Consider the following 20,700-nt stretch of genomic DNA (forward strand, 5'->3'; position numbering starts at 1 on the left):
ATAAGAGTTGGAGCATTGAGCATTTGAAGCACAATTAAAATTGCATCATAAACACACTTTACTCCCATCCATTTGAGTGACACCAATGCAAATCTTCAGATAATTGCCCAGAATCAATTTTCCACTCTGTCGTTCAATCTCTTATGTGTTCTCCCTCTCTCTGTTAAATTACTAAACCCCTGCTTGTACTATTCCAGTGGAGTCAAAATCTGAAATTCACTGAATAAGAAAAATCACAAGTGGAAGTCCAGGCCTGCTCCTGCCCCCATATTCCATTTTGGAATACCAACTCTGAACCAGTTTGGATCCACTGAATGAATAAATCTCGACCCTCACCACAACCCAACTCTTGTGCCTTTCCTCGTTCAAATAATCCAAGAACTTCAATCTGGTCAGGCAATGGTGGAAGAACAGGAAGGCAGTGATGATGATGAAGAAATACTATCATCTGAGCCCCTGGGAGACCCCCTATGAGTGCCATTCTGCCTGGTCCCCATCTCTCACCAGCTCTGATCCTGACAATAGGTGTACCAAGTAACATTGTGGACCCCCGGGGTTCGCTGGCTGGCGCGTGGCGCAGGCATATTGGCTGGGTAAGGCCCCCGCTGGGGCGGCCGTTTGTGGGGTCCATGATGCGGAGGAGGGGTGGGCCGCACGGCTGGGGGTGTAGGCCTGAATGTTGCGCGAGGCGACCGTCATAGATAGCGCAAGCTTCTTTGTCACTGCGAGATCGAGCGTGGCCCTTCTAACAGTCGCTGGAGTATGAGGTCCAACCCAATCTCCGTAACAAAAGCGTCCCGCATAAGGAGGTTTGAATGTTCCGTGGCCATAACGGCCTGACAGTCACAGTCCCAAACGAGTGGGATTAGGGCCCGCCAGAAGTATTCTATGGACTCACTAGAGCGTTGAGAACGAGTGGCGAGTAATTGCCTGGCGAAGAGCGTGTTCGTCTTCTGAGCGTAATTTTCTTTGAGAAGCGTCATGGCTTCGGCGTACTTTGGCGTGTCCTGGATTAGCAGAAAGACCTGTATTTTCTGAGCCACCGAGACAGGGCTTGGTGCCGAGTTGATGTACGCCTTAAAACAAGCTAGCCAATGCTGAAAGTCCCTTTTGGTGTCGCTTGATTGCGGATCCAGCTGCAGACGATCTGGCTTGACACGGAGGTCCACCTTTTGTATATCTTAGAGCAATAAATTGATGCACGATCAATTGCACAAAGACGAGAGTTGGATACAACTGAGGCTTTATTGCTCTAAGATGTGTGGCCTCCCACAGCAGCTGGCGAAATGGCTGCAGCATGGAGGACACACAGATTTATACTCTGCCTACTGGGCGGAGCCAGCAGGCAGGGACTACCGACGTACCTGTAGTACAGGTCCTACCATACATCATCTAATATAGGTGCAACAGTGGTTTACCACAGACCGCTACATCTAGTTCTCTGTGTACCGGGCCAGCCAGGATGTCCGGACAGCGGGCTTCGCTGTGGCAGCCGGAATGCCCACGGTCCAGGGCGGGATCGATGGGATGCACGTCGCCGTGCGGCCACCTGCGGATAACAGGGCTGTGTTCACAAATAGGAAGGGGTCCTATTCCATGAACATGCAGGTGGTCTGCGACCACCGCATGATGGTCCTGCAGGTCTGCGCCTGGTACCCGGGCAGTGTACATGACTCATTCGTATTGGCACAATCTTTCATCCCCACCATGTTCGAGGGACGCCCCCCCCCCCCCCCCCCTCCAGCTGAGGGTCTGGTTGTTGGGCGACAGGGGTTACCCGTTGCGGTCGTGGCTGATGACGCCTATACGGAGCCACAGACTGACGCGGAGAACCGCTACAATGAGGCCATGCAGCAACCAAGGGTGTGATAGAGAGGTATTTTGGGCTGCTGAAAATGCATTTCAGGTGCCTGGTCCGCTCTGGAGGGGTCCTCCAGTACCTGCCAGATGGGGTCGGCCACATCGTTGTGGTCTGCTGTGTGCGGCAAAACATAGCCCAGCAGAGGGGCGATGGGCTGGAGGCAGAGGAGGGGGAAGGGGAGGAGCAGCAAGACGAGTCGCAGACCTCCCCAGATGAGGAGGATGGGGTCAGTGGGCAGGACAGACGGGCTGGACATGGCCGGGAGGCTGCCCACCGTTACCGGCTGGGCCACTGGGCATGGGACAGGCTGATAGCCGCCCGTAAAACTGACTTGGGGGGCCGTGGGAATCAGCGAGCATGGGCACATACTGTACACCAAGGCACCAGCCGACCACCCACCCACTACCAACCACCCTCACCCCACCCGCATGCACCCCACCCCTCCATTGCACATCCACCTGCGGTACAATGGGCCGGGCTCACACAGTCGCCGGTGGAGGCATGTCTGGTGCAGGCCATGGAGGATGATAACAACCCGCTCTGCGATGAACTCTGGGCTCTACATCGTTGGATAATAGCTGACCCATACGGTGTCGAGGGTGGTGGGATCCAGGGTCGAGCCAGGCTGGGGACCCCCAATTTTTGGGGTTGCAGTGGAGCCGGGAGAGCAGGAGGCGATAGAGGCCGGTGCTCTGGCCTTTGCGTCCCGAGTAGCCCGGCGGAGGATCTTGCTCCAATGGAAGGATGCGAGGCCTGGATCTCTGATGTGGCGGGGTTCATTAAATTGGAGAGGGTGAAATTTGCCCTGAGGGCATCAGTACAAGAGTTTTTCAGGTGGTGGCAGCCTTTTCTGGACTTTCTGGCGGAACGGTAGGGAAATAGGCCGACAGCAGCAGCAACCCGGGAGGGGGGGGGGGTAAGGATTAGGGGGAGGGAGAACTGTGCACATGGGTTTGTGGAGGGTGCTATCTCTTTCCCTTTCGTTGTCTGGGTGCTCTTTTGTTTTTTTTTGTTTTTTGTTTTTGTTCTTTCCTTTTGTTTGAAGTTGCTCTTGAAGCTGGGGGGTATTGTTCATGGGGTGTTACCGCGGTGGTTTGTTAATAGAGTTAAGATGTTTATATTTTGTATTTTGTAAAAATTTCAATAAAAATTATTTAAAAAAAAAAAATAGCTGACCCATGGCCACAGGACTGCCCTCCACCTGGACCGTCCCTGCATGCGGCCTTGACACTGCAGAGCACGGTCCCCTCATTTGCCTGGGAGGATGGCGAGGTCGACCAGAAGGGAGGGGGGGGCACACTCACCTGAGGCCAACGTTCTATCACACCTCACACACACAATGGCGCTCACCTCACACCCCCGCACGCTTCGGACAGAGCACAAAGGCAGCTTCTGTAGGTGTGAAAGTGATTTTAATGACAAACAGTTCATACACGTGCCCTAGACCCTATAACTAATCTGTGCCCTAAACCCGTACTAACTTACTCAGTATCTAATTGTTTGGCTTTACGGGCACTTTGACTACGTCGAGGTTCTTCCCCAGACGGTACAGCAGAACTGGAGATGGACTGCTGTGATTCCTGCCCTGTGACTAGGGTCCCTTTGGTGGCCATTTCCTGGGGCGGCCCGGCCTAGATGGGCCAGGCTGTGGCTCGGGCGACTGGGATGGCGAGCTGCCAGCCTGTCCTGCCCGTTGCCCACCAGATGCACCTGGGACGGAAGGGGTGGGGGGGGCGGAGTCTGAGGTGTCACGGTGTTCCAGGATCTCCCCTACAGGGGGACCCAGAATGGGCCTCAGCACCTCCTCCTCCCTCGAGGTGCCCAATGGCCCCTAGCCCTCTACATGAGTCGAGGATGCGAACGGACCAACCATCCGACGCCCCCGACACCTGGCGCTACCAGTCCTGGAGGCCCGCCCAGGTATCAACAAGGGTCTGCAGTTTGCAGCCATGGAGCTCAGGGAGTTGGCCATCCCTGTCTGTGTCTGGGCCACGCCGGCCAGCACCTGGGAAATGGCGCCGATGCCCTCAGCGATGGCCTGCTGAGACTGGGCCACTGCCTGCAGAGACTGGGCCATTGCGTGCTGAGACTGGGCCACGGCATTGAGCGCCTCTGTGATCTGCCGCTAGCTCAGGCTCATGGCTTCCTCTGAGAGGGCAGCCATGTCCTGGGCCACAGATGTCGCCTGCACGGAAAGCCCCAGGCCTTGCATCCTGCTCCCCATGTCTGACACCGTCGCCCCCAATGCCTCCACCACAGATGCCATACTTGCGGTTTCGGCCTGGCTGGCACGCATGACCGGCACCACTCCCTGCTCCTCCACCTGCGTCTGCAGCTGCCGCAAACTGGCCGTCGCCGCCTTCGATCGTCCCTGGGTCCGTGACTGCATCGGGTCTATGGGTGGGTGTTGTAACTCCAGGATATGGGGGATATCAGGGATATGGGGGATATAAGGATGGGGGAAGGGGGATATGGGGGAGAGGAGATATGGGGAAAGGGGGACAGGCCGTGGGGGGTCTCACTTGTTGGTGTGCCCCCGACCTCTGCACATCAACCTCCCGGTCCTCGGGTCCGCCTGCGAGTTGCAGGCCCCTCTCTTCATGCATGCTGAGTGGCCGCACATCAGCTGGACCCCCTCTCACGCTCCCGGTTGTTGTGTGCGTGCTTCTGCTGTGGGGGCGGATGGGTGGCAGACATAAAGGGCAACAGTGTTAGGCAGAGATATACATGCAGGCCAGCGGTTGTGTGTATATTGGCAGAGGTTCACAACCCATCCTGCCACTGCATGGGTGGGTGCAGCCATGTCAATTGCACCTTGGGCTGTGCCGCACATCGGAGGTGGGGGGGGTACTCACCCTGGCTGCCGTGACAATGTCATTCACCTTCGTGTGGTACTGGGTGCCTGTCCTTGGTGTTACAGCCACGGCGCTGATGGCCTTTGCCACCTCCTTCCACAGTCGCCGGCTGAGGGGTGGAGCGACCCTGCGGTTGTGTCCGGGGTACATGGCCTCCCTCCTCTGCTCCATTGCGTCCAGGAGTGCCTCGATGTCGCGCTCCTGGAACCTCGGCGCTGCATGGCGGGTGGCCATCTTGACTGGTCTCCGGGGGGGGGGGGGGGGGGGGGGGGGGGGGGGGTCAGCATCTTTTGTGCTGTGACGCCGCACGTCCGTGATGTGCTCGCCCATTCCGGGCCGGAGAATTTGAGTCGTTTCGGAGGGCACACGCCGGAGTGATTTGCGCCGTTTTTGACACCGGGTTCCTGCCATTGCACCGATTATCAGAGAATCCCGCCCCAGAAGTAAATCTTCAGGATGCCAGTGGTTTGATCGATGACGGATTGTATCACCGTATGCACCACATTGCATTCCTCCTCTGAGGCTTGTTGAGGATGATGTATGGATATCGTGAGCAATGCTTGTCCCCAAGCAGACATCCTTGTCATCGCTGAGCCCTTCAAATATCTACTCAGGATGAATGAGTCATGGAAACTTCCAGAGTACCAGGCCAAGCATGTATGATGTGCTTCTGATGATCACATACCAGTTGAATTTTCAGGAAGTGGAACCCTTTCCTGTTGATGAATATCAGGTGCTGGTGCCATGGAGCTCTCAATGCCACATGTGTGCAATCGATTGCACCCCGCTCTCTACGGAAGCCTGAGATAGCAAAACAGCTCAGAGATCTAGCAGCCTGGCTAGCTACATCATGTGAACTTGACATACTGATGAGCCTCACTGTAGGGCGCATCTGTCATTTCCTTGATACATTTATATGTCGAGTACTGAGATGCCACATAGGTCCCCCTGGAACGACCCGCAGGCAAAATAATTGAGTGCAGTGGTGACATTCAGGGTCATTGCCAGCAGATGCCCTCCTGCAGAATATGGCAGATATGGTCCATCACCTTTCTTGACAAACGCAGAAATGCACAGCATTGTCTGTCATTCATCTCCAGGCAGGAAGGTTTTCTTTGGTAAACACTTGGTTGCGTGAATCACCTCCGAGGGATGGGACTAATTTGCTCACGGTCTGGGTGTTGCTAGGGTTCCCCTGGACCCACCGTTCAGGCCTTCTCTCGAAGCTGAGTTAGGTAGCACTGGGCCCATCTCCTCAATCAGATCACTGCCATCAAGAAGACTCCATTGAGCACCGGTTCGATTATTCAATCCTCCTTCTCCCAGTGGACTTATAGATGCAACAGGTTAATGAATACTGGGCTAATATAGACCTCTCACTTGCAAACAGAAAGACAATGTGACACTCTAGCGCTACTTGCTTTTCATTTATATAGCCGAATAGCTAAGGCACACATCAAGGTGACCATGGTGACATCTTGACATCTCAATCAAACTGAGGTTTAGATGCAATCTTGAAATGTGCCACCTTAACAAAGGCACACCTGCAATTTCTGATGTGGTATGTTCATCAAGCTCAACTTGCACTTCAGCAATGACTGGATGCCCTTTGGCCCATTATTGATGCCTTCAGAAGTTTTGGGTAACTTTGTGCAGTTTGCACCTTCTCACCGCGTCTGCGTGGGTTTCCTCCGGGGGCTCCGGTTTCCTCCCACAGTCCAAACATGTGCAGGTTAGGTGGATTGGCCATGATCAATGCGTGGGGTTATAGGGGATAGGGAGGGGGAGAGGCCCTAGGTAGAGTGTTCTTTTGGAGGGTCGGTGCAGGTGGTCTCCTGCACTGTCGGAATGCTTTGGAATTATTTGAAGGTATATATTCGTTCATGATGTTGCATTGCTATTGTATACCATGATTAAGATTGCTTCACATGTCAGTTGCTGAAGTTGAACTGGAACATTTCAGGAAATCGGTGAACTGCTACAATCTCGAGGCCGTGAAGTGGGAGTAACTACGGGCAGGAAGAGACGCTGTGGCTGGTTAGATCTAGTCATACTGAAATATGCAAATATGATCAATGGATTTACCGCGTGAGTACATTGGATCAGATTCTATTTCATGTCTTCACAGAAACAATTTTGATTTATTTAATGCCTTTATCTTTAAAACATAACACCACAGAGCAACTCGTAGCCAAAGAACCACTTCCCCCACAGTATTTAAATAATCATTCAGCATTTACTGTTATGGCTCATCCGGAAAATCACGCCCTCACGGAAGTCACTGACCGGGATAAAAGAGAAACCGGAGTGATAGTCAATGGAATAAAAATCAGGAAATTTGTAATATAGACTATTGATTTCTTATCACCCGTTTACACTTAATCTCACAATGTCACTCCACTATGATTTGGTTCAACGTTACCTCAAAAGTACTGTGCTGCCCTATGAGCTAATTTTAGTGCATTTACATTCCTTCTGAACTTGAGGACGCAGATAGCGTTTGTCAAAAGGCAAATATTTATTTTCTGCTCCTGACGTTTGTTGGGCATTCATAGCGCTCAGTAAAATCATGGTGAATAAGTTGATGTGGAGTGCAGGAACTACTGAGACTAAGTTACTGCCACAATAGCAGCACAGTTAAGAGACCAGTATGCCACCTAATTTTCTCAAACTCCGAACGGTGTGTGACTATTTCCTCTCCTTTAAAGGGGTAATGATCTTTAAAAGGAATATTGTACAGCTTCCTTCTCTCCAATAAAGTGTTCCTCAAAATGTTTGTTCGTCAAGTGAAGAGTAAAAGTCAAAAACACAAAACAATCTTCTCGAATATGCACCTGGAATTCTAATGTGGCAAAGAAAGATACAACAGAAGCCCATATAACCTGAAAAACTACAAAATATTACAAAACACTTCTGTGTGCTCTGAATAGAATAAATGAATTAAAACAGTGCGCTGTGGTGCATATCCACCTATCACAAATAATAAAAGTTGCTATGGAGACAGGATGTAGTTACTAAAGAGTCGGTTCCCTCATTCAATTTTAACAGAAATATTATTTCTAAACCATAGGTTGGCATTAACGAAGCTGGATATCCTGGAGGTCCTTGATGAGATTAAAATCGGTTTAGCTTACAAAATAAATGGAAAGAGAATTCCTTATTTTCCAGGTATGGTATGACAACACAACAAACAGCACGGTAGTACAGTGGTTAGCACAGTTGCTTCACAGTTCCAGCGTCCCAGGTTCAATTCCCCGGCTTGTGTCACTGATGTACGTAGTCTGCACGTTCTCCCCATGTGTGCATGAGCTTGCTCTGGTTTCCTCCCACAGTTCAAAGTTGTGCAGGTTAGCTGGATTGGCTATACTAAATCGCCCTTAGTGTCCAAAAAGGTTCGGTGGGGTTGCTGGGTTACGAAGGTTAGAAGTGTGGGCTTAGGTGGGGTTTTCTTTCCAGGCGATGGTGCATACTCGATGGGCCGAATGGCCTCCGTCTGCACTGTAAATTCTATGAAATTCAATCAACCAAATATCTCGACCTCATGATTAACAACCTTCTGACATTCTTCAAACAGGAAATGTGCATTTCCATCAAGAAAATGGGCACAGCTTGAAACACTACATCTTAACCTAACATATTGATGTGAAATTGCAGGGAACAAATGTCACAAGCGCCTTCAAATTATGATTCACTTTCTAATACAAAACAGGAAAAATTTGAACTGTCAAAGTACAAATTACTGAGCCAGTCAGCATTTGGAACATATGTTTGATCACTCAGGTTTTATTAAGAAGAAAACAAACCCAGTTTCACAGTAACTTCATTGAAGCCTACTCGTGACAATAAGCGATTATCATTTCAAGTAGTATATGTACATTTAAAATCATTTTTAATATCCCCTACAACTATTTTTTTAGGCCTATGATAGAATGCTTTATTCTACATATAAGCACTGTTTCTAGGACATGTTCCTGACTTCATGGGGGAGATTGCCAACCTCTCTAGAATGGACATGAGTTAGGTAATGTATCTTTGGCAACCAGCTGATTACATGGGCTAGAAATACAAACCAATTTTCATACAAGGAGTGAGCCGTGAGCACAACACACGCTGGTCAGTGGCAGTTCACACACAAAAGGGTATGAATTGAGGCAGGAATGTCACCATTTAAAGGTAACCTGCACCTCCTAAAGATTAAACACAGCTTACGAGCCCTCCCAATGCTGCCAGCCCAGTCAGAGGACCAGGAGAGATGGTCGTTGCTGATATCTGCAAGAGACAGGCAAGTAAGAAGGAAAATTTAAAAATGATCAGGCTGAGGTTGGGAGGGGAAACGTCTCTGGGTAGGTCCTCCGGGCCACAGGGGCTGCCCTCTCTGCCCACTGCCAGCTTTTTGGGCCATGGAACCTCGGGCTCCAATGGATCCAAGTTGCCACCTTCCTTAAGCTGGCGGCCTCCCCACATGTCTGGAGGGTGGCAAATTGCCAATAGCTCCATAAAACTGCCTTCCAATTCCATGAGCTTCAATTTTAGTTAACAATAAATCATGAGGTATTTATTGAATGGCTGCGGGAAGTCCATATAAATAATATGCACAGATGTTCGCCAATCCACAACTTCAGTCACATCTTCCAAAGATTCAATCAGGTTTATCAAGCTCGACCTACCCTTGACTAAATCATGTTGGCTCTCTCTGATCAGCTGGATATTTTTACCGTGCTCGATCATGCTATTGTCAATTATATTCTCCAGCAGATGTTAGGCTAACTAATCAACATCAGCAGACCTCTAATCCTCATTGGGTGCAGGATTGGAGGTCTGCTAATTCTGTATCCTTGTTTATTTATTTGTTTCTGTACCGGCTGATGTTATTCGTGAGGCCTGCCTTCTCAACCTTGCCCCTCACATGAGGTGTGGTGATCCTCAGGTTAAATAACCACCAGTGAGCTCGCCCCCTCAAGTGGAAAGCAGCCTACTTTATCTATTAAAATGTGAGCGAGCGATAGACTGAATAATTACAGTCGGACCTCAGTAGTGGGAAAATTACTGAAACCAAATTAAGGAATTGGCCTCACTAAATTGCCCCTTAATTGGAAAAAAAAAATTGGATACTCTAAATTTAAAAAAAAAAGCCCGTGGGCTGGATTTGTACCTGAGACTAAGTGTTGACGCTGGGGCAAGATTCGTGGAATTTCACGAATGCAAAACTGGCACCGAGCTTGGACCAATTCAGCAACTGTGGAGAGGCTAGCATGTGGAACACAAGCAATTCCATTGAAAAATGGTGCGGGATTCGCCGGTTCCGTGATTGACACTCAGGAAGCTGACAAGCATCAGCCACATTTATACATTACACAGTCATCCCAGCCAACAAGGTGGCACTGGTTGCACTGGAGCGCGCCCATCCCGGTAATGGGTCGCCTAGGGCTAAAGGGCATCTAGGGGAGTAATCTGGGGGTAACACCTGTATGACCCTAAATTCACAGTGGGCTGTCAGTGCCGGATGAGCTGCATGGCTACTTGCAGGCCGTGGCAATGGTGTTCCGTGCCCATTCACCATGTCTCCTAGCCCACCTTCTGACCAACCCCACTACTTCTCCAGGCCCTGACAAGCCCCCCAGCCAGTGGCACAACCGTCAGCAAACTATGATGTTGGGCACTTTCCATACTCTCTCCCTCAACACCAGTTTCACAAATTTTAAAAACATAAGTGAACTGCGCCGTTGGGTACTCAGCCCATTGGAGGCGGAGAATCGCAGAGGCCCTGGAGAATACCAGGTCAGGCCCGCGAATGATATGCAAATGGTGTTCACTGTATGTGCGTTCCGGACCGCATTGCCGCTGCTGTCAAGGTGACGGAGAATTGCGATTTGATGTCAAATCGGCACCTGCCGCTATTTTGGCATCCAAATCTATTCTCCGCTCAGCCCAATCGCGCTTCCCAATTTCGGCATCAGCCGACGGAGAATCCCGCCTCATATTCTTGCAAACTACTTTTGTTGTTTACAGGATAATCATGCACATAATAGGAGGGAGCAAATGTGTGCTGAAGAAGAGGAACCATCAGTTCAAGTGCTGACCCCAATGGTGGAAGCCTCCATTGATGGACTGGGCAAAAGGCAGGTCAGAAGGGTGCCCAGTACCAAGGCCAGAGGATATTTGATACATGATGTTCAGCCACCTTTTCTTCTATTCTTCTCACTGATCTATTTCCTCTCTCACTCAACAAACTATTGGTGGTTTGTGCTGCCATTCATCTGTTTCTGCTCACTGTAGCCACTATCAGCTATTCGTGTCCCTGTCTCCTCTTCCCAGGCCCATCTCAAGTCCAGGGCGCAGCTGTATCAGTAAAATAGGAGCACTGTCCTTTCAAACATGCATTGTCATTCAATCTTACCCTTTTTAAGCATTAAAGCTGAAATCAACATACTTTAGAACGCCAGTTAGAGGGATCTACAGTGGGAGATCACCGAGACAAGTATGGAGCAGCAAAGACAGAAGGAAAAGATATCCTAGGAATCAACGTATCACAGGGAAGACCCACACCCAGGCTTATTAAAGAGAGCATAAATGAAGAGCATTAGGGCCCAGCCTATAAAAGAACACTAATGACTATCCAGCATCAACTACTTGAACTGCCTGGAAGGTAACCTTTCACATTGTTGAATCGCCCTTGGAGTGGTCTCATTGCCCAAGGCATCAAACTAATACAATCAACCATGAAACATTTGATCACTGAGGTGCACAGCATGGTAATTAGTTACAGAAAGAAATCTTACAACACCAGGTTAAAGTCCAACATGTTTGTTTCAAACACTAGCTAACACTAGGTGATTCACCTGAGGAAGGAGCAGTGCTCCGAAAGCTAGTGTTTGAAACAAACATGTTGGACTTTAACCTGGTGTTGTAAGACTTCTTACTGTGCTCACCCCAGTCCAACGCCGGCATCTCCACATCATTAGTTACAGAGCCTCTGGTGATCGCTGTGATGGCTTTGATGGATATCCTTTCAGGCTCCAGTTACCAACATCTTCAACTTGCCGAAAATGAATGAAAGCACAAATGGGACACCAAACCATCACATCACTCCAACACTTGCTGAGGCACAGTCCTATGTAAGGCAAATATTGTCTTCTCAGGGTGACAGCACATCTGCTGCCCTGGCAGTTTCTCAGTGCCTGCATTGATGTCAGACAGACAGCTGGGCCAGATTGCCTAAGCTGCCGTTCAGATGCTGCAGTCTGCAGCTATGTCCCTTCGGGTTTGAACTTCGTGAGGTTGTCAATGAACAAATCTGGAATAAAAAGTTAATCTCAGTAATGGTGACTATGACATCTATCATCGATTGTTGTAAAAAAACAAAACATCTGCTTCACTAATTCCCTTTCGGAAGGGAAATCTGTTGTCTTTATCCAGTCTATCCTACATGTGATTCCAGACACACGGCAATGCGGTTGACTCCTTAAACTGCCCTCCAAAATGGCCCAACAAACCATTCTGTTTAAGGGCAATTAAGGATGGGCAATAATTGCTGACCTTGGTGAAAAATTGGTGCTGCAAATACTATAGATAGCAGCCAGCATTGTTAATACATGTAATTACTACAGTAATTTCCCAACTACAGTTGCTGACAGGGCCCTCAACAGTGTGCGGTCCATCACCTGCACCACTACCCTCGCCCCTTCCCCTCCCTCCCAGAACAAGGCTAGAGACCCCTCGTTCTCACATTTCAGCCCACCAGCCTCCGTATGCAAAGCATAATCCTCCACCATTTTCACTAACTCCAGCATGATGCCACCACCAAACATATCTTCCCTTCACTCCCTCTGTCAGCATTCCACAGAGACCATTCTCTCTGAGATAATCTAGTTCACTCCTCCACCATACCCTTTACCTCTTCCATGCTTAACATCCCAGGCCCAAAACACTCATTCCAGATTAGTTTCACTTTAACCTCTTTCATTTTGGTCTGTTGCATTCGCTGCTCCCAATGTGGGGGGAAATTCTCCGCACCCCACGGTGCCTAGGAGAATAGCGGGAGGGCCTCCCGACATTTTTTACGACCCCCCCCCCCCCCCAGTTATTGTACACACCCCCCCCCCCCCACGCTTGCCCCGCTCCCTGAATCGCCGGTCGCCGTTTTTTTTTTTCACGGCAATTCTCCGAGGCCGATGGGCCGAGTGGCCGGCCGTTTACGACCTTTTCACGACGGCGGCAACCACACCTAGTCGCCACCGTCATGAAACGGGCGCCAGAAGCCCATTTGGGGCTTCTACGCGCCCAATTGGCGCGGGAGCACCAGGGCCGTGCTCCGGAGGGCAAAGGCCCACGATCGGTGCCCGCCGATCATCGAGCCTGCGTCCGTAACGGACGCACTATTTTCCCTCCGCCGCCCCGCAAGATCAAGCATACGCGGTTCAGAGCCGTCTGCGTGATGACGTCATCCGCGCATGCGCGGGTTGGAGCTGTCCAACTACTAAAAAAGCCATAAAGAAGAGTAAGATAGAGTATGAGAGTAAACTTGCTCAGAATATAAAAACAGACAGTAAACGTTTTTACAAATATATAAGACAAAAAAGAGTGGCTAAGGTAAATATTGGTCCTTTAGAGGATGAGAAGGGAGTTTTAATAATGGGAAATGAGGAAATGGCTGAGGAACTGAACAGGTTTTTTGGGTCGGTCTTCACAGTGGAAGACACAAATAACATGCCAGCGACTGATAGAAATGAGGCTATGACAGGTGAGGACCTTGAGAGGATTGTTATCACTAAGGAGGGAGTGATGGGCAAGCTAATGGGGCTAAAGGTAGACAAGTCTCCTGGCCCTGATGGAATGCATCCCAGAGTGCTAAAAGAGATGGCTAAGGAAATTGCAGATGCACTAGTGATAATTTACCGAAATTCACTAGACTCTGGGGTGGTCCCGGTGGATTGGAAATTAGCAAACGTGACGCCACTGTTTAAAAAAGGAGGTAGGCAGAAAGCAGGAAATTATAGGCCAGTGAGCTTAACTTTGGTAGTAGGGAAGATGCTGGAATCTATCATCAAGGAAGAAATTGCGAGGCATCTGGACAGAAATTGTCCCATTGGGCAGACGCAGCATGGGTTCGTAAAGGGCAGGTTATGCCTAACTAATTTAGTGGAATTTTTTGAGGACATTACCAGTGCAGTAGATAACGGGGAGCCGATGGATGTGGTATATCTGGATTTCCAGAAAGCCTTTGACAAGGTGCCACACAAAAGGTTGCTGCATAAGATAAAGATGCATGGCATTAAGGGTAAAGTAGTAGCATGGATAGAGGATTGGTTAATTAATAGAAAGCAAAGAGTTGGGATAAATGGGTGTTTCTCTGGTTGGCAATCAGTAGCTAGTGGTGTCCCTCAGGGATCCGTGTTGGACCCACAATTGTTCACAATTTACATAGATGATTTGGAGTTGGGGACCAAGGGCAATGTGTCCAAGTTTGCAGATGACACTAAGATGAGTGGTAAAGCGAAAAGTGCAGAGGATACTGGAAGTCTGCAGAGGGATTTGGATAGGTTAAGTGAATGGGCTAGGGTCTGGCAGATGGAATACAATGTTGACAAATGTGAGGTTATCCATTTTGGTAGGAATAACAGCAAACGGGATTATTATTTAAACGATAAAATATTAAAGCATGCCGCTGTTCAAAGAGACTTGGGTGGGCTAGTGCATGAGTCACAGAAGGTTGGTTTACAAGTGCAACAGGTGATTAAGAAGGCAAATGGAATTTTGTCCTTCATTGCTAGAGGAATGGAGTTTAAGACTAGGGAGGTTGTGTTGCAATTGTATAAGGTGTTAGTGCGGCCACACCTGGAGTATTGTGTTCAGTTTTGGTCTCCTTACTTGAGAAAGGACGTACTGGCGCTGGAGGGTGCGCAGAGGAGATTCACTAGGTTAATCCCAGAGCTGAAGGGGTTGGATTATGAGGAGAGGTTGAGTAGACTGGGACTGTACTCGTTGGAATTTAGAAGGATGAGGGGGGATCTTATAGAAACATTTAAAATTATGAAGGGAATAGATAGGATAGATGCGGGCAGGTTATTTCCACTGGCGGGTGACAGCAGAACTAGGGGACATAGCCTCAAAATAAGAGCTAGTCTGGTCAAGCCAGTAGGAGGTTATCCGTTAGGTTACTAGAGTGTCAACCCACAGCAGATAATGTACAGCAATCAACAGGTTCAATAAAACAGTGTTGGACCATCTCCTGTGTCGGAAGCCTGTTTCTCGTTTTGCTGCATCCAGTTGCAGTCGATGTTAGACCAACACAGATAACACATCAACAACATTCCGGCACCTGTTCGGGTACACAGAGGGAGAATTCAGAATATCCAATTTACCTAACAGCACATTCTTTTCGGGACTTGTGGGAGGAAACCGGAACACCCGGAGAAAACCCACGCAGACACAGGGAGAACATGCAGACTCCACACAGACAGTGACTCAAGCCAGGAATCAATCCTGGGACCTTGGAGCTGTGAAGCTGTTTAACTTGTATCTAAAGATGTGAAAGTTAGGTGGATTGACCAAGCTAAATTGCTCCTTTGTGTCCAGAAGATTAGGTGGGGTTACTGGGATAGAGTGGAGGCATGGCCTTAAGTTGGGTGCCTTTTCCAAGGTCTGGTGCAGACTCAATGGGCCAAATGGCCTCCTTCTGCACTGTAGGGATTCTTTGATTCTATGAAAATGAAATACCATCCCAGATCATGATTGGGTTTTTAGTCTCACATGTGAGACAATGGATGCAAGATAAAGTTGAAATAAAAGGGGCGAGAAAAAGACATGGAAATGCACATCAATGAGGAATAGCCAACATTAAAGGATGTTGTCTTTCTTTATATATATTTCACCCCCCCATCTTATCCACCTTTCCTTACCCTTTCTCCCCCTTGCTTCCCCCTTCCCCTCCCCCCACATCTACATCTGTCACAGTTTACCCTCTGATGTTAGTTTCTCAGTTGTTTGGCCTTTCACATCTTTTGTTCTCTCTGGGGACTGCCATTAGCACTCTTTCCTTGTGGTTTCTGTGGCTCCCAATGTGGTCTCCTCTATATCGGGGAGACCAAACGCAGATTGGGTGATCGCTTTGCTGAGCACCTTTGGTCTGTGCACATTCAGGACCCTGACCTTCCTGTTGCTTGCTATTTTAACACAAGAACCTGTTCCCATGCCTGTCCTTGGCCTGCTGCAATGTTCCAGTGAAGCTCAACACAAACTGGAGGAACAACACCTCATCGTACGGTGAGGCACGCGACAGCCTTCTGGTGTCAACACTGAATCCAATTTCAGATGATTAGCTCTACCCCATCTCGACCCATTGTTTTCATTCCATTTAATTTTAACTGTCTCTTACCATTTCTTTCTCTCTTGACTTTCTTTATATATATTTCATTCCCCCCCCCCCCCCCCCCCCCATCTTATCCACCTTTCCTTACCCTTACCTAGGGTGTGCAGAGGAGATTCACTAGGTTAATCCCAGAGCTGAAGGGGTTGGATTATGAGGAGAGGTTGAGTAGACTGGGACTGTACTCGTTGGAATTTAGAAGGATGAGGGGGGATCTTATAGAAACATTTAAAATTATGAAGGGAATAGATAGGATAGATGCGGGCAGGTTGTTTCCACTGGCGGGTGACAGCAGAACTAGGGGACATAGCCTCAAAATAAGGGGAAGTAGATTTAGGACTGAGTTTAGGAGGAACTTCTTCACCCAAAGGGTTGTGAATCTATGGAATTCCTTGCCCAGTGAAGCAGTTGAGGCTCCTTCATTACATGTTTTTAAGGTAAAGATAGATAGTTTTTTGAAGAATAAAGGGATTAAGGGTTATGGTGTTCGGGCCGGAAAGTGGAGCTGAGTCCACAAAAGATCAACCATGATCTAATTGAATGGCGGAGCAGGCTCGAGGGGCCAGATGGCCTACTCCTGCTCCTAGTTCTTATGTTCTTATGTTCCCTTGGTTTCTGTAGCTATGACTCGTCTTTCATTCTCTCACTCCACAGTATAAATATTTTCCACTTTCTCTGTCTTTTAGCTTTGACAAAGGGTCATCTGGACTTGAAATGTTAGCTTTTTTCTCTCCCTAAAGATGCTGCCAGACCTGCTGAGATTTTCCAGCATTTTCTCTTTGGTTATTACTACATGCCCTTGTCCACTTTATTCAACTTGACCATGGTTAGTATGGTATTTTCACACCAGTTAACTTGGACCATATGGCCAGAGAAGAAGTGTGATGGGACTCAGCACAGACTCTTAACTCCATTTTAGAATTATAGAATCCCTACAGTGAAGAAGGAGGCCATTTGGCCCATTGAGTCTGCACCAACCCTCTGAAAGAGCACTCTACCTAGGTCCACCCTATCCCTGTAACCACCATAACCCCACCTAACCTTTGGACACCAGGGGGCAATTTAGCATAGCCAATCCACCGAATCTGCACATTTTTGGACTGTGGGTGGAATAGTACATAAATAGTATATAAGTATTAAATGCTATGCACAGAGTATAAAAATATCCGAATAACACGGCTCAATTTATTTTGGAAGTCGGAGAACAATCAGTCAGATGACACGTTGCTGAAACTCTGCAGTGGCTACATCATTGTGTAAAATATTACTTGAACTACAATACTGAAATCAGTTTTACTACATAAATCAGGTAGCTGTTAACCCACTAATGTCATTATTGTTCAAAGTGACAGTGAGGAGAACTCATGTGTTAATTCAGAATATTTGAGATCACGGTGGTTTTTAATGGAGGAGGCAGTATATGATCATTAACTTCTTCACTGTCCAGAAAATTTGGCTGAAATTTACACCGATGTTCCTTTGGTGCAATTTCTGGAGTATCCCAGTGGCTTACCACAGGGTATAAAGAAACGGTTTTGACCTAAGGAAAACCAGCATAAGCAATCGAAGCCCAAAGAAAGTGGGAAACCAACATCATATTCCTCTTTAACTTACTTTATGCAGCAAAGAATGAAACTATTTAATTACTATTTATGAAATTAAGGTGCAGCCAGTTTGAGGAAATGCAATGGAAATGTTTTAAAGAAGATTTAGAAAATAAATTTCCGAAAAAAAAGACTTCCTGAAATGAGAAAAAGCAAAACAAAATAGCTTAAATAATACTTTAACTGCAAATCTACAGTGTATTGAGAACTAACAATGATATTCAGAAACCTGTGAGCATCTTGAAAGATGCTCTCCATGAGCAGCAGAGGACTTTGGCAAAGGTATCACGGAATCAGCTTAATAGGGTGAAGTAGTTCGGTGACAAGCCTTTTAGCCGGAAATCAGTATCATGCCCTTGTTTCAGAAAAAGTTTTCAAGCTTTTACTGTTCTCTATTATTAAACTTTATTTCAAGTGTAAGACTGTTCTGCATTTTGGGCCCCATCCCACAGCACTTTGTGTTTCATAGTAAATCTGTCGCTGAGGGACAGGCACTATACATCGTTGTAGGTTCAGCATTGATTTTTGTCCATTCCAGATTATAACCACAAGCTCCCATTTTTCTGGACTAAGGCAGCTGGCACTGATGTTGTCTTTTACAGTTCCTCTTGACCTATCTATTGTTTCTTTACTTGTCCCATTACCGCCCCCTTTTGCCTTGCGACATCTCTTTTGCCATTCAATCACTTCTGCTCTATCCCCTTTGTTCTTTTCCCATCTCCTCCTCTACTGCCTCTTCCTGTTTCAAAACCTGTCACAACTGCAAGCTTTGCCAGTTATGCCGTAAGGTCAACAGCCTGAAAATGTCAACAACTGTTTCTTTCTCCAGACTTGCTGAACTTCTCTAACGTTTTCAGGTTTCCCGCAGCCACAGTATTCTATTTTTGTTTGATCTGAAACCGATTGACCTCACAAAATGTAGTATCAGATGTATATGTAATATCCTTTTACTCCTCTTGAAGTAACAGGTGGACAGTTGAAATCATAAAGCACTAATAATTGCATTATCATTTGTGACTGTTCTCAGGTATTCTGACTTCCAGCTTAATAGTTATTTCAGTTATAGTGTATAATTTGTTATACCTCATACCCTTGTACCAGAATGAGTATTATTTATTGTTTCACTCCTTCAGCAAACCAGGAAATCCTGAACCAAGTAGAGGTTGAGTATGAAACACTTCCAGGCTGGAGGAGCAGCATTATCAATGCTCGGACATGGGATGATCTGCCACCAAAGGCTCAAAACTACATTCGATTCATTGAAAACCATGTGGCAGTCCCAAGTGAGTTTTCAGGAATAGCAATGCAGGGAAGTTACTTGATAAGATTTTATAAGCAATTAAATATCAGATACATTTAAACAATATATTCATCAATATCTGCTTTTCAGTACATTTCCTTTTACAAATATTTACAAAGTCTTCTAATAGTGAGGAAGCAGCATTGACTTGTTTTGTTACACAATCGTTGACAGTGACTGAAATATGTGTTTGTTTTCTTTCAGTTAAATGGATTGGTGTTGGAAAATCAAGGGAGTCAATGATCCAACTTTTCTAGACATTGGAACAGGATAGGATTTGAATAATTTGAACAAATAACCCTGACCCTATTTCTCTACATAAATTCAAGACCAATGTTTGTACATTATGGTTAAAATATTCCTGATATTGTAATAAGCATAATTAATTTACAATTTAAGATCTACATATAAACAATAATGAAGGTCATTGTTAGCTGGGGGCATAGAATACTTGAGCACCGCCATATCCTTCCTGTCCATTATTGACATTGCTAAAACATGGAAAATTACACATTAAATATTGAATGAGAGTGATCTAAAATTGTGAATGGGTACTGCTTTGACTGGACAAATGTTTACAGTAAGATCACCGAAACCACTCCACAATTTATGCTTTTACTAGACTTTGTGTTTAAAGATTATATTTTCATCTAATTTTTATTTTAATTAACAAACATAGTACAAACAAATGAATGAGAATCTGCAATGTTGGATCTATGCCCTGTTTGTATTATTTGCCATGATTTATTCAGAAAACCCTCGCGTTGCAGCTCCACTTAGTCAAGGAATGCAAATCATATCCCGCAGCTCCGTATGCTTTCAAAAGAATACATATATACAATAGGCATTTGTTTTGTAGTGTATTTCACTCCAAAAAGGAAGTGCTTTTATTTTTAATAGCTTCAGAATTGTTTTGCAATAGATAAACTTGTAGGAAAATCCAAATGTAAACTATTTATCGAATGAAAAATAACAATGTATAGGGTTAAGTGTGAATTCTGTATTTATTAGACATTAACAATAGACAAAAAATGTTTCTCCAAATGCCTTTTCAAACCTGTTGAATTTTGCAAAGTAGAGACAGCGCTCTTATTTCCAAGTGCCCTGTAAAATGTATTCAGCATAGTCAGTAATGCATGCCTTGGGATTATATAACAACTCAATGAGTCGAGTTTCACTTGTCTGTTAATTATAACTTACATCAGGGTTCATGTTATATGATGAATCATATTCTGTCTTCCAGCGATAAGTGTCCGGTAGCCCGTATACATCTTTAAATATTTTTTTAGTTGTCGCTCCTGCTTGCACATTATTGTCCGGGTCAAGTTGACACTTTATTTCTTCAGCCATTCTTGCATACTCATGACTATAATATTTATTTAAATAGTCAATTATTAATAAACACATTTAAGCATTTGCAATCTTTCATTTCCAAGTTTTATTCTTTATTTACAATTAGAGGCCAGTTAATCGGACGTCAGTAGTAGTATAATAGAGAACAAGGAAATGGCAGGACAATTAACCAACTACTTTAGTTCTGTCTTCATGGAGGAAGACATAAATATCTTTCCAGAAATGCGAAGACATCAAGGGCCTAGTGAGAAGGAGGAATTAAAGGAAATTAGCATTGGGGCAGCACGGTGTCACAGAGGTTAGCATTGCTGCCTCACGGTGCCGCGGACCCAGGTTCGAAGCTGGCCCGGGTCATTGTCCGT

At 46.6% G+C, this 20,700-nt stretch overlaps 1 protein-coding gene across 1 annotated transcript in view; it reads left to right on the top strand.

The window, feature by feature from the left end:
• adss1 (adenylosuccinate synthase 1) overlaps positions 1-20,406 on the top strand; it is an 80,915-nt gene extending 60,509 nt beyond the window's left edge. Inside the window, 4 exon segments of the mRNA XM_038778062.1 lie at positions 6,680-6,804; positions 7,787-7,884; positions 18,819-18,968; positions 19,190-20,406. Coding sequence (XP_038633990.1) covers positions 6,680-6,804; positions 7,787-7,884; positions 18,819-18,968; positions 19,190-19,242 — 426 coding nt within the window. The 3' untranslated portion in view covers positions 19,243-20,406.
• The last annotated feature ends 294 nt before the right edge of the window (positions 20,407-20,700 follow it).

The sequence above is a fragment of the Scyliorhinus canicula genome, chromosome 2 (assembly GCF_902713615.1).
Source record: "Scyliorhinus canicula chromosome 2, sScyCan1.1, whole genome shotgun sequence".
Lineage (NCBI taxonomy): Eukaryota > Metazoa > Chordata > Chondrichthyes > Carcharhiniformes > Scyliorhinidae > Scyliorhinus > Scyliorhinus canicula.